The 14,574-nt window shown below is 36.3% G+C and overlaps 1 protein-coding gene across 2 annotated transcripts; it reads left to right on the top strand.

Annotated features, from left to right (window-relative positions):
* The first annotated feature begins 2,155 nt into the window (after positions 1-2,155).
* On the top strand, positions 2,156-13,745 carry LOC590859 (nuclear factor of activated T-cells 5). 2 transcript variants are annotated; one of them, XM_011677914.2, is made up of 11 exons: positions 2,156-2,401; positions 3,708-3,743; positions 4,057-4,516; positions 4,762-4,954; positions 5,131-5,497; positions 5,679-5,875; positions 6,038-6,176; positions 9,990-10,040; positions 10,495-10,755; positions 10,927-11,241; positions 12,136-13,745. In XM_011677914.2, exons 1-11 carry the CDS (start codon positions 2,263-2,265, stop codon positions 12,159-12,161), a joined length of 2,184 nt encoding a protein of 727 aa, XP_011676216.2. In that variant the 5' UTR covers positions 2,156-2,262; the 3' UTR covers positions 12,162-13,745. The 2 variants fall into 2 exon arrangements, with proteins under 2 accessions (XP_011676216.2, XP_795539.3); XM_790446.5 differs by lacking the exon at positions 10,927-11,241 and having other exon boundaries at positions 2,158-2,401.
* The last annotated feature ends 829 nt before the right edge of the window (positions 13,746-14,574 follow it).

Raw genomic sequence — 14,574 nt, 5'->3', positions numbered from 1 at the left:
AAAATTGGGTTCATCTTCCATCCTAAAGCGCTACAATGGATTTTGTATAGGCATGTTTTTGCCCATGTATGCTATGTATTACAAGAGCTCGCACGCACGGAAATTATCTTAAACGGACGCTCATTCCGTTATTAATGGTCAGAAAAAGGTGAACAAGGTATCAAAATGCTTGAAAAAATGTGCCAAATATGATGTCATAGAAAATTTGGCGATTCTATGTTGCAAAATGCCATTACGCGCGAAAACGCGCGCGCATGTGCGTGTGCGCATTTTTTTGCGAAATGCTTAAAATGGCATGAAACGTATGCAAAAAAAATTTGAGACGATTTTGAGCATTTTGAAATTTTGCGCGCGCGCTTACGCGCGGACGTACGCATGCGCGCGCGTTTTTTGACCGGAAATTGACCGGACGGATATTGACCTAAATCATGATAAATATGAATAAGAAATGCCTTTCCGTTATGAAGATATGATCATGAGTTGAAAGTACCAAAAAAAACACAAAATGGCGCCTGGATGACGTCATGAAGATTTGATGACCTTGAAAATGTTACTCTAACGTCTCATGACAATGACCTATGACTGTGCCAAAATTGAACGAAATTGACTAAACTGATCTTGAGTTATCCTGTTAACAAAAAAGTGTGAAAATAAATAAAAATAAATAATAATAATAATAATAAAGAAAGAAAATTCTGACGAAAACAATAGGTGATCTGTCGTTGACAGACCACCTAATAAATAAATAATAAAGGCGATTTTAACAAAAATATAAGGTGGTCTGTATTAGATACAGCCCACCTGATAATAATAAAGGCAATTTTAACAAAATTATAAGGTGGTCTGTATTAGATACAGCCCACCTGAAAAAAGCCTGTGATATACATTTTGTTTAAATAGCTTCTAACTTGAAGTGATACAATTCATTTGTGTTGTCACACATAGCATCAGTATACTCAGATAGCACAATATCTGTAAATAAATAGGCTTGTCCAGCTATAATTAGCATTGAAGCCATCTTGGGAAAAAAAGAGCAAAAATAGCAAAATAGTAGGCCTAAATAGTAATGCCCTGCATGCATTCTCCTTTTTTTTTTAATGTCCGGACGAGAAACACGTTATCTTTGTCAGTTTTGAGTTTGAAGAAAAAAGTAACTAAGAAGGAAGTGCGGATTTCGTTTTGTTTTACTTTTTTATTTTTTATTTATTTATTTATTTATTTTTTATAATTATATATGGCCGATCTTTCTTTTGAAGCTCGCTAAAGGTAGGCCTCAGGCCTCATCATAGCCTAGTATTAAACAAAAATGCATGGATTATATTAATTTGGATGTCAGTTATTATTGTTTGATGAGTCTGAGAGTGAGAGTGTGGATTCAACGAAGTTGCTGTAAATCGAGGAGAAAAATGTAGAATGATCTTATTGGATATTGTTTACCATTTATATAATCTTCGATGATGTTCATTTAGACTGTTGAGAAAATGTTCCTGCAATTATTTTCTGTTTTATTATTCTTTAATGACATTATATTTAGTAGGCCTTGTATAAAATAATAAATCAAAGCGAGACAAAACTCTACACATACGCACGGAAAAGCTCAAATATTCAATATTCAAAACCGCTAATTTTTTACTACAGAAACTTCACACAAGGGTCTCTATGTTTATCTTCTTTTATCTTTTAAAAAGACCCTCCAAAGCAAGAAATGATGAAGGAAATTAGTATTCTATTCCTCGTTACCTACAAATACATACAGCGCAGGGATATTTCTTTCGACAAAATGTGAATTGTACCCCCAGACGCCACGAGCCATAATTATGCTTGCCTGCCTAGCTATACCGCAATCGCCGCGGTGATACGTGCATGCCTAGCCTGGGGCCCATAATCAACCCGCATTGTGAGCGAATGTAGCGAAGGAGCTCGCCCTGAGAAGCAGCTGGGAAAGATCCGCGTTCGAGGGTATTTTTATGACGTAAACATTCGAGCCCCTGCAATACCTCTAAATAGAGCTCGGTGATTGGTCATGACTTAATTGCTAGTGGACCAATCCCGTGTGAGTGACAGCATGGCTTAACCTATTACCTCATCATTGACCAATCAAATACACCGCTTATGATGTCATGGCGATCCTTGCGAGCTTTCTATATATCGGGCGGAATCACATTTTCTCATCAGTCGTGGTCTGTCTCTCGTTGCCGACGGAACTACGCTTGTGAATCCTAAAACCAAATATCAAGAATTTTGTGAATTATCTGACTTTTTATGCTCCAGCCATTGATAAAACAAGTACCGAACATGTCTATGGAATCTCAGTCATTTGGGGGTTCTAATTTCTTCTCTCTGCAGGGAAACATTTTGTCTGAAACCCTGTTTTCTTCGACTCAATCTGATTTCATGAAAGGTGTGTATGAAAATTTCATTATTTTAGTTTTAGAACAAAACATTGAAAATATCGATGTGTGTGTATAATACGACAAATTTATTTCCCTTCCAAAGATCGTGTCAGAATCGTGGATAATTCTAGTTTGTCCAATTATTTTCAGAAAAACATGCGCTTTTGGGCGCTTCTGGGCGCGGTAGTGTCGGATTCAAGATGGCGACCACGAAAAAATAGCGAACTTCTTATTTGCATATCACGTGACTTATGCAAATTTTGTCCGTTACTGTGTTGGATCGCGCGCGCGCGCGCTCTCGCCCATCGCCAGCTGCTGGATTTTGCGTTAGGCCTACATTTTTTTACACACATGTAACTTACAATACAAGTGAAACTTGTAAGTTGTAAAGAGTAAAGCAAGAATTGAGAGGGTCCAATCAGAAGTCATTTTTAATAATGTGTAAATTTAGAAGGATCTAGCTAACAAGAGCTGGCAAACATGATCATGTCTTCATCTTTTTGTGAGTGTGACCATGGTGACTGGTCGATGGTCCGTCTCTTGTCAGTTTTGGGGGTCCGGACTGAGTGAGAGTGAGACTGATCGAGTTCAAGCAAACAATTTTTGTCATGAGATTGAGTTTAAATAATTGATGCAATAGAATTTTATAGGACATTCAATTTGGTTTTTGTTTTTGTTTTGAATATGAACTTGATAATGATCATGATGAGGTGCACTTCTGCATTGAGACTTTTATAATGTATTTTTATTGACAATTTCAATATTTTGAAACTTATGAAATGTTAACTCCAGACCATTTGATAAAAATCTGGAAAAACTTATCTGATCAATTCCTAAATTCTCCCAACTATATTATTATAATTTAATTCAATTTTAGGTGAATGTAAATCGTCACAAAGCATTGAATTGGCTGTATTTACCGTTCCAAACCTTTAATTGTTGAAATATTTTGAAAAGCCCATTTTATGTCTTCTGTTCATGGAAAATCGGTTGGGTAAAATTCAAAAATTGTTTGGGAGAATCCACTGTTGGTGTTAGTAGAGGGGGTTACACATTGACGCCTTCAAAGAAAACCTTAAAAATCTTTGTGGTTAGAAATTTTTCAGGATTTTTTGTAGAGGGTTAGTACAGTAGAAGGAATATAGTAGACTAGACCCTAAGTAAAATTTCATACAAAAATTACATTTTTTTTTCCATCAAGCTTCCACAATGCTACCGGTTTACTTTAAGGTTCGCTTTAAGTTATAACTTCAGTGAAAGTGAATATTGATAGGTTACTTATTTGTTATTTTTTTCTGCTTTGTTCATTTGCAGGTGCAAACTTGATGCAAGATGTGATGCTGAATGAAGGTAAGATATGTTTGCATGTCAAGTAACAGTTTAAGTCCTGTAAATTTAGATCCTTTCGTTCTCATTTACATTTTCTATTTTTATGAAAACTTTAAAAAAAAGCATACAGTAGCTCTTAATTTACAAAATTATGCATGTTAATGGATGTAAAGCATTTATGATCACATTACAGGATGCTGTGAAAAGTAATATGTTAAGGACTATTCTTGTAAGGCACATATTTCTTGCAAATCTTTCACTAACATGCAGGTGACTGACAATCTAGGACCAAATTTTCAAAGGCTTATACATTATTACATTTTATAATATCCAGATTCTGAATGTGGAGACCTTATAGTAGCTGGTGAGGTAAGTGGAGTGGATGATTTGGACCATGGGTATGACACAAACTCTGATTTGTCATCGCCCATGTCTGCCAAAAGTGACTGGGGAGATGCATCAACACCCTCAAGTACTGGCTCTAACCATGATGAAGGCCTGTTAGCTGACGATACAAGCTCCCTATTTTCTTCTTGTCTGGATGAGGACACATGTTACAGTTCATGGGACCAGTCATATGAAAGTCAGGGCAAGAGCCCAGCCATGAGCCCAGCCATAAACCAACCAATCCTGGACCTGTCCCCAAGAAGTCCCATGGTAGGCCTGCATTCCTCTGCTGCACCCAATGACTTTACTGTCGCTCTTCACAAGCTCTTGCAGCCCAGCCAACAAGGAGTTGAGACCCCATCAGAGGCATCCAAGCCCATTAGGAAACGTTCAGCAACGTCATTAAGGTACATTCAACCCCCTATGTTTGTTATGGTCGTGTTTACACATACAGCATGAATGCCCCTTTCATGCTGTGTGAACTAATATCATTTATACACTTTTTTTTGTGTTAATCACTTTTCCTCATCTCTTGCAGTCTGAATACCAGGAGCAGAGTCAATGGAAGTAGTCATCAATCTGAACCACACAATACTTGTAAGACTTTAAGAACGTGTCTGATTTACGATTTGTTATTTCTTTTGAATTATAGCTCTTGTGGACTCACCCCTAGGAAGAGGGCAAGGAAATATCCTAGTCTAATCCAGACCCTGCCAGATAAGCTCAATGGAGGGGAGATTCACATTACTGTTCAGCCAGAGAAACACCATAGAGCAAGGTACAGGACTGAAGGAAGCAGAGGAAGTGTCAAAGATGACAGCGGTGAAAACTTTCCCAAACTCAAAGTAAGCAATTCTCTGTTGTGTAATTTGTAAACTAATTTAAGTACTGTTTTGGTGAAATGCAATACGTTCTGAAACTGTCTTTGTCTTTTTATCACATTAATTAGTTTTTCAGATTTCTCCTTGCTACCAGCAATGTTTGCTTTAGATGTAATTTTTTTTTAAATTTGACTTTGCAGCTTCTTGGCATCAACCAACAAGTTCTTCTTCAAGTCTTTGTTGTCACTGACCAAGGGAAAGTTCGTCCTCATGGCTACTACCAGGCTTGCAAAGTGACTGGCCGTAACACAACCCCTTCTGAGGAGAAGGACGTGGAAGGAACAACGGTTCTGGAGGTTCCGTGGGAGCCTGTCGATGGCAAGATGGAAATCAGTGTCGACTGCATTGGCATCCTGAAGCTGAGGAATGCTGACGTTGAGCAGAGGATAGGGCCACTCAGGTCAAAGAGAAAAAGCACCTGTGTCCGGTTAGCCTTCAGGGTTATCGTGCCTGCTTCAGATGGTTCCTTCAATGTTGTGCAAACCGTCTCACGGTCAATAACATGCAGTAAGTTTTCTATGAATTTTTTTTCTCTTTTAGTTAGCTCATACCTTTGTAAATTTGATGTGAAATTCATGTAGAACACAATGTTTAAGATGAGCTTTTTAAATGTAGTGCATCCTGGTTATAATTTACCAAGGTGATATCTCTCAACTCAATATATTCCTTTGTGTCTTGCAATCAACAGCACAACCGCTTGGGCATCCTGAGATTTTGAAGAAGAGTTTGAGTCAGTGCTCAGTGGCTGGCGGGGAAGAACTGTTCATCATTGGCAAGAACTTCACATCAAAGGCCAACACAGAAGTCAAGCTTAGGCAGCTGGATGGCAGTGGCAAAATGACTTGGGAAGGGAATTGTGAGATCGACAAGGCCTTATTTCAGAATGTAAGTTCAATTTTATATGTTTTTTTTTTCTCGGAGCAAAGTCTCTGTTATGTTTCTTAGATACTTTTGTCATAAGGTGTTTTATGTTGCAAGTATATAACTTTTAAAAGAATAGACTTGAAAATGTTGTTGAACCATATTTTGTTCTATTTTGACTTACAGAACCACATTGTGTGTAAGATCCCTCCATACCCAAACCAGAACTTGAGGACACCAGCGACAGTGTACCTGGTAGTAACGGGCAAACCAAACCAATGTAGCGACTCGGACGCCCATCCTATTGTGTATCAGCCAAAGATTGGTAAGAGACACCATTTCGAAGTCCCCTGACAAGGAGAGATTTTGGTCGTGCAGGTTTTTCTTGTCAGCTCATTAGAAATGTGCATGGAAATGACCAATGTGTCTCTCGCCAGAGAAATTCCACCCAAATTTTGCACAAGAACATTTCTGGATAATTTTTTCCTCCCAGAGACTTCCAAGAGACTTGACAATTCAATGTGCTTGGAAGTTAATGTTTGTGCCATTTAGCCTAATGTACTCCATGTGGAAAGTTTTTTGTCATCTTCATAATAAAAAAACTGAATTTATAATACAGTTTGATGAGTTCAAAGTATCCAAACTGATTTTTGGTCTATTCTCATCCACAAAATTGTCACAAGAGCAAAAATGAAAATAGTGATAGACACATTGTTTCTACTGACAAGAATTTCTTGGATTTGCAGGTTGGTGGTGGTTTTGTATTAAGCAATTTTGTCCAGTAACAAAATAAGGGTTTGAAGGTCATTTATTTTGAAATCTTGCCAAAATACATAAAACATTTTTCATCCTTTTTCTTGTAAGTTAGATATGTGGAGCTTTGGCAAAAGTGCATTTCTGAGTTCACATTTGAAAAAGTCCTTTGTGTCATGATTTTGATGACCTAATTACTTGCTTAATTGAAGACTGAATTATTGTTGTATGGTATTTAGTAATTAAAATATTTACTGATATGCAACATTAATGAACTTCTGCTCATTTTTTTCCTGGACAATATTCAGTTATCAATAAGAATTCTGGTCACTCGTTTGAAAGTTAGAATGGACAGTCACTGATTGCATTCATCATTTAATGGTATCAAAAGAAAAATTGCTCATTTGAGTATTTGTTCAAACATATTTGTCAGCATTATACTGCATGATTTAAATGTTACATCCATCTGAATTCTTCATTAATTGGCTTTAAAAAGGAGACTATTCTATGCCATGAAATAATGTCAAAGACTAAACAAGAAATGACAAATACCATTCTAATATATCACACGAGTGTCTTACACCTGCAAATCCATGATGTGCGACCCATGTATTGAAAGAAGAATGCTGCAGATCTATTTCGGCCAAAAGAGAAATCAATGTACTCATTGTTATATTCTACCAATGAGGATCTTTTTTCTCCAAACCTAAATTTTAAAAGATGTGGCTCGTACTATTCTCGGATGTGTACATTTTTCACAAGTTCTAAACTAATGAGCCCTTTGCATCGCATTTATTGAAAGATATCAACCAATGAAAATTGTTGGGTACTTTATTTAAAGATTCCAGAAATTCAGTTGTGAATGTTTGGGAATTCCTTACTGTTTTACACAGCATTTGCAGCATGCTTCTATCATGTTTTGTGATAAAATGTTCAATAATTGTTTTTGAGAATGCATTCAGTAAATACCTTGGCATTTATTTTCAGCTTTTTATCGACTAATGCTTTTAATTCCAAGCTCTAGATCTGATATCTTTATTTTACATTTTTCAAACATTAAAAAAGAAAGAATGAACCGAAAAAGAAACTGAGGCCCTCCCCCCCCCAAAAAAAAAAAATTAATAATAACACAATTGTTATTGAGGGTGATTAAAAAAAAGAGGGAAATCCCAATAAGTACCATTTCTGCAATTAAACAAAAACATCAAAAATTGAATAACCAAATAGATATCAATAAATTAAACAAAACTGTCAAAAGTATATTTTATTGAATGCATTGTCTTTTGTGTATGATTTAGATTAGGTGGGTTTTAGTTGCAAGACAGGTCTGTTCACACATTCATACTGAAAATTGAACCAAATTACAATTGAACAATTTTGGTAAAAATGTTAACTTTCCATTGAAAAAAATACATGATTTACACTTTTTTGAAGTATCGAAGAAGAAAATCAAGGACTAAACAAATCCTGCCTGTCTTTCATATTGTGAAAGCTCAGCAAGTCAGGAAATAAAAACGAAATGAGACATCAGAGTGTATCTTGCAACACAATGTTTTATGTTTTAATCCATTAAAGGACAAATTACTAATGTGATGTACAAAAGACTTGGCTTGCAATATAATTTTTTGTCCCCATCCCTGTGATATTGCCCTGTGGGTTGGGTTTAGTTAGTTAGAAATGGGGGTGGGTTGCGTATTCATCACATGAACTTTGCTCTTCCCCCTCAGTGCCTTTTGGATAATGCACACATTGTTCAGTGCTCTTGTAGCACTCCGGCTGAGGTGTTAACAGGCTACTCTGTTAATGTGCTTCTGGGCACTCAGCAGTTCGCAAGGCTCGGCAGACAGTACAGTACAGCATTTTAATCATTCTACAAAACGTCATCTTTACCTTGGTTTGTAATGTACCACAATAAAAAATACTGATGCTTGTAGTAACATTTCAAAACCTTTCTATTTGGTTGAAACACTTGTCTCCTTATACAAGACAAGTGTGCAAAATCATTTTAAGTTCAGAGGTTGACAATGCTACCTCCTACTTGCTGAAGTTTTATGGTACATGACGACAAGGAAAAGAACATCAATTGATTAGTTAAATTTGTCAGAAGATACAAACAAAATTTAAATAAAATTCGAGTGAAATCGGAACTTTCTTCACATCCATTTTTATCAATTGCCTAAAAGTAGAATAGAACAATTGATCTAAAGAGAAAAATGTCATCTAAATAATGCATGATTTCGGGCAACTTGATTTTTTTCTTTTATATGCGGCAAAGTTAAGAAAAAGAATTGGGTGTGATCTTGTTCGTTTTTATTTATCTTTTATTATATTTTTGAATGTTATGTATGGTAGAGTTATGTTTTGTTTGACAGGTACTGGTTGTTGCAACTCTTCTTTTGCTCTATTCTTTTAGAATCATTCCTCCCCTTGCCTTTTTTTTCTGCCCTCCCCCTTTCCTACTTTTTGATCCTTTTTCTGTGGACAAAAAGGACCGTTTTAAAGTTACAGGGATATGTCCCCTTCGGAGGTCAGCTGGCGTTTTTCATCGTTGGATTCTTTCAGACTTTTCTGTTGGACGAAAGGGAGTCTTCATAAATGTCACTTTTGAATTGAATCAGAGGAAGTTGAAGTCAATTTCATAACGCTTCCTTCCTCATTGAAAAAAACAAGAATATTTAAAAAAAAACCAAAGCACTTACTAAATTTAATGAATTTCAAAGTCTGAGGCAAATGAAACTGAAAAATGTTTGCCCAGACCTTAATGGCATAAAAAAAAATGAAATTGAATGAACTGAAAATATTTGCAGTTTGGTGATGCTTCCTTGATTTGTAGGAATGTAGATTGTACTTGTTATCTTTGTTTCATCAATTGACCCTCATCAAGTTATTTGGACCAAAATTATAATCATCTGACATTGGTTATTACTGCCCTGCTGATAAAGAGTGATTTCCAGTGGAAAAAAAACACTGAGAATCTCTTGCAGGAAAGCCATGTCTGATATGATGTGGTCCTCTTTTGTTTGTGTGCACCATTGGTCATCAAATCATATCTTGGCAATATGAGATAAAATTGAGAGAAAAAGTGGGTGAGAGTATATCAAAAGAAATGATGATTGTTCACTTGAAGAAGCAAAGACAGTAGTTTTACTAGTAACTGTACTTAATATTGTAAGTTAGTTGGGAAGCATTACCTTCTGCATCAGCTATTGAGCAACTAAAAGGCATGCCTGGTTTCAAAATTTCTTCTCATCTTTGATAACTTTGTAAGAGCTTTGGGTTCATTTATGATGGCTCCCGAGACCTGACCATGACTCTTCTTTTCAATCTGCAAGGCGATCTTTGCATTATGATTAACATGGGTTACAATTATTTTTCTTCCAAACAGATCATGTGGTCATGCACACACCTACTGTTGCCAATGGGGACAAGATGCAAGGTAAGGTGTACAAGACAAATATGTACCATAATGTTTTATTTTCATATCGTTGCATGATGTGTGAAAATATGTATTCATGCTTGCTCTGACTTTTGTGGGGTTTGATAATCTACCTCAATACATCTCCTGCATTGCCTGAATCACAAAATCACATTGATATATCTAGTTACCTCCCCTGTGCTTTTTGTCAGCCAGACATATCACTTTTTCTAACACTAGATGTGAAACCTAATGCCATGAACTAAAATTACAATGGCTAATGTTTGAGTTCATTCACAAATGTTCCTCTTTTGCAGAACTAAAGCTCACTTGGCCCAATGTAAGTGAGTAGCTCTTATTGCAAGAAATTATGGATTAAAAAAAAAATCATGTAATGTTTTTCTTACAGCGCTTAGGAGAGGAATCATTGTTTTACCAAGATTCTAATTGAATTTTATTTTCCAAAAATTAACAGTTGGTCTTGCAGTAGCCCCATCGACATATGTCTTGCCACCAACACCAACATCGCCGGTTGAAACGTTTATGCAAGTCCCGAGCACCGTGTCGTCTGGTCCTGTCAAGGTAGAGCCACAACCTGTGATACTTCAAGCACCACCCACACCCAGTCCTCAGGCAAACGAGGAAGAGTTCGCTCTTACCCTGCAGATGCTGGCTACTGCCTACCTGCAGAACAAGGATATGTACAACAATCTGTTACAGACGACACATGTTGAAGGTAAATACACTTCTCCTTTCTTTAGTGTCTTGTAATCCTATCACTTTTTCTCTACAGGATAAGCTGCAGTTCAGGTGTAGCAGTAACTCGCGTAGCTTCTTCCATCTTCCCCCCTTGCCATCTTTTGTACAATATTAACCTTCTTTTTATGCCTGTACATGCATTCTTTAGACACGGTGTTCGACAGACAGTGGGCAGAAATAGAAGATATGATACAGTCAGCAGAAATGATCAATGAACAGCCCCAGGTGTTCGAGAGACAATCAGCAGAAATGATCATTGAACAGCCAGAGGCAAGGTGTGACGTTGCTCTTAGTAACATGGTCCAAGTTCAAGCTGATGTGCCAGCAGTAGTCAATCCAGGGAATGGTGAATCACAATTCCTAATGAACACAGAGGTCGATCTTTCCAAAGTTGCAGAATTAGCAGTCATCTATTCAAATTCTGACCTTCCATGCTTTACAGATCCACACATGATTGATGATGGTACGGTATATCATTTATGTCTAATTGAATGTGTAAGAATACAAGATGATACTGGTATAATAACTGCATACCATTATCTCTCCTTCTCACATTTTGTTTATTTCATGCAGAACAGAACAGCTTTTGTTAAGAAGCACAAAACGTAGCTCTCTTCAATGATGCTTTTGAAACTTGCTCTCTAAGAATTACAGTGAAACCTAATATAATGCAGCTTGTCTCCAGTCAAAATCCACTTAAAAATATAATTTACTACTTGATTTGAACTCCAGATGTTACTCACAAAAAGACATGTGATAGGCTGTGCTGTCAAGGTTATCGTCTCATATCAATTGAACGATTACTTTGATATATAAGTATTTGTTGATTCATAGAGTCTAAGCATTGCATTCTGATGTGCAGAAACTAGGCGAGAATTTGGATATGCATTTGGTATTCTAGGAATTCCATATGATTTATAAGACAAAAGTACATCTATTGAAAAAGAAAAAGAAAATGCTATGCTTTGATTCTTTGAGTTGCCATTTTATTTTTTATTTGCATGACTTATTGTGGTGTTTGCTTCCATTAATTACATACTTTCTTTTTAAAAAGGCTGTAAGGCTTTGCTGTTGACATAATGCAGAGAGTATCATTTTTGTCAAATAATTGTGATTAACTTATCCATTTCCCCTTTGTTTTGTATTTGTAAGTAGATGGATATTTGCTGAAATCACAGCACCATTTTTCATCAAGGAGTATTGTATTTACTACTTGAATGATTGAAACATCAGGCTTTTATTTTTCAGTTTCTGTTGACAAAGAGAAATTGTCATCTTGAATACTAAGTAGGTCATGTTGTGATGCAGAACATCATCTTATTATCTCTTTCTTTTGTTCTATTCCTTTTATCCACAGTTCTTGACGTCATGAGTAATAACTAAGGTAATGTATCATTGCATACGTGGTGCCTAGACTATGACTCCAGCCTGAAGAATGTAGACAAATCATCCAGCTACGAAGTGATCTGAAACAGATTTGTAGGGATCTATACAACTGGGAAAAGGGGGCAGGAGTAGGGGCATGCTGCGGGAAACAATGTAGCTTTTGTATATTTTCTATTCCTGATGCTGCATTAGGTTGTTGTTGTTTTTTTTTGGGGGGGGGGGGGTTGGGGGATGTGAAATCCAAATTTGTTTATAACAAAAAATGGACAGGAAAGGATATGGATGGTCCATCATGTACATAGTGTAGATACAGCTTGTAATTTGCTGTAAATTTGTTCATATGTAATCTATACAAATATATTGTACAGCGATATTTATTATTTCTATACAGATTATTCATGGGCCAAATGTGTTCATTATGAGGCTTTTGCCCTCATTTGTTTTGTTTCATATTCATGTGCTACTTGACAGAGGTCTATTTTTTATTTCTTGAGCAAACTCATTTTACAACCAGAATGAAAAACTTTGTCCAAGTTTATAGAGGAGGAGGAAAGTCACCTTTATAGCTTTGTATTTATGCTTTGTGTTCAAAATATACAGTACTGTTGTGCCTCCGGTGTGAGGTGTATTTTTTGTATGACTGTTTTGAAGGGTTGTATTAACATTGTTTGGATATTGGAAGGTGCCCTGTAATTGCTATAGATGAACCACTTTTTCTTCAAATTTATTTCCTTTGGATATTAATGAAAAATGCAAAAATTACCCCATAAAAAATTTGTGAAACAAACATTTTCACGTTTAAGTAAGTACTAACTGTTATGTAATTTTACTTTGAAATATCAGAGAAGGGTTGCCATGTTTTTTGGACAGTATTTCATCTTTCAATCCAAACAATGTTAGCAAGTTGCCTTCCATGATGCCTACAACTCTCACAATTTTGTCTGAAGATATTACAATACTTGCCACATGTGGGAGCTGAATTTAACTAATGTCTATCTGGGGATTTAACACGAAAAAAAAAGACACAAATTTTGAATCATCTTTTTAGTTAGCACTGATGAAGGGAAGGGATAAATCTTACCTGGCATGCTATGCAAGAGGGGGGGGGGGGGGGGCAATGGAGCTACCAAGTATTCCTCTAAAAGATGGAAGTTGCTTTTGCCAAACTGATTAAAAAAAAACATTTTGGGAGGGAAGGATTTCAAAGGGTAATTGAGTTGCTATTGAGAAATTGTTAAAATGTACTAGTCCTTCCATACCGTGTTTAGTTGAGACTAGGAGGGATAATGTATTTTGAGGTGTCAAAACGGGAATTCATTAATTTATTCTGTTGGGACTTCAGTGTACGTGACATTCAACCCATAACAATATGCCAGCATTATTCATACTACATACTTGCAGTGCTTTAGGGATCGCGTTTTCTAATATGATAACCATATTGTATTACTGTTTGCTACTAAAACAAAGATACACAAGTTGTTGCAACTGTGTAAAGAAAAACAACAACATAAAGAGTGTCTTATGAAAAGCACTCCATTGTAAACAAAGAGCTTGGAAAAAAATAAAAGAATATAAATACAATTTTTCTCTCAAATGTCTTGTTTTTGGTTTTTGGTTGTGAGCAGAAACGGAAGTTTGATGTTTGTGAATGTGATACAGTAATGATCAACACTTCTACAGATAGACGACCTCATTTGATTGTACAGAGTAGAATGAGGCTGTAATGAACCAAAGCTGGGCATTTACATGTACATGTATTAACAAGATGAATATGAAAGGAGTGAACTGTTGATACGCTTACCTTGAAAGAGATTATACATTTATGTCGGTAGAGTGAGAAAACACAGGGAGGGAGTGAGTGTGGTGCATATAAGATTGATGGTGAATTTGATAACTTATAATGACTTTGGAAATGAGGGCAGCAGAGGAATAATGATTGGTGATGAATGGACGACACGGGCGGATGGAGTTAAATGTATTTTTATTAAGGTGGTGGTGTTGGTGATGATTATGATTATGACGAGTTGTCGAAAGAGGAGATAAGTTCAAGGAAGAAAACGGGATGTTGTGAGAGGGAGAGCATGAAATTGCGAGTGTGCAACAGTACATGTATGTAGTTAATACTGTGTTTCCTTGTTCGATAGCCATTGATGATTGATCAGGACAGTTTGGCCAACCCGGTTCCAGTTTTATGGCGAGTAATGCTTCGTTTGGGCAAGCACGAAACAAAATAATATACAAGTCGTGTAGGCCATGTTGTACCCAATTGAAACAAAGTTAGCCATACTCTTGTCTATTGATGGCTCTGTTATCGATGTGAAAATAATATCCTGATTTACAGATTACAGTACGTACAGCTCTGAAGTAATTAAAAGTTAGAATAAAAAAGTTAATTATTTAATAACATATT

Source organism: Strongylocentrotus purpuratus, unplaced genomic scaffold (assembly GCF_000002235.5).
Source record: "Strongylocentrotus purpuratus isolate Spur 01 unplaced genomic scaffold, Spur_5.0 spur5_scaffold_8, whole genome shotgun sequence".
Taxonomy (NCBI): domain Eukaryota; kingdom Metazoa; phylum Echinodermata; class Echinoidea; order Camarodonta; family Strongylocentrotidae; genus Strongylocentrotus; species Strongylocentrotus purpuratus.
This window is presented reverse-complemented; position numbering and strand designations above follow the sequence as displayed.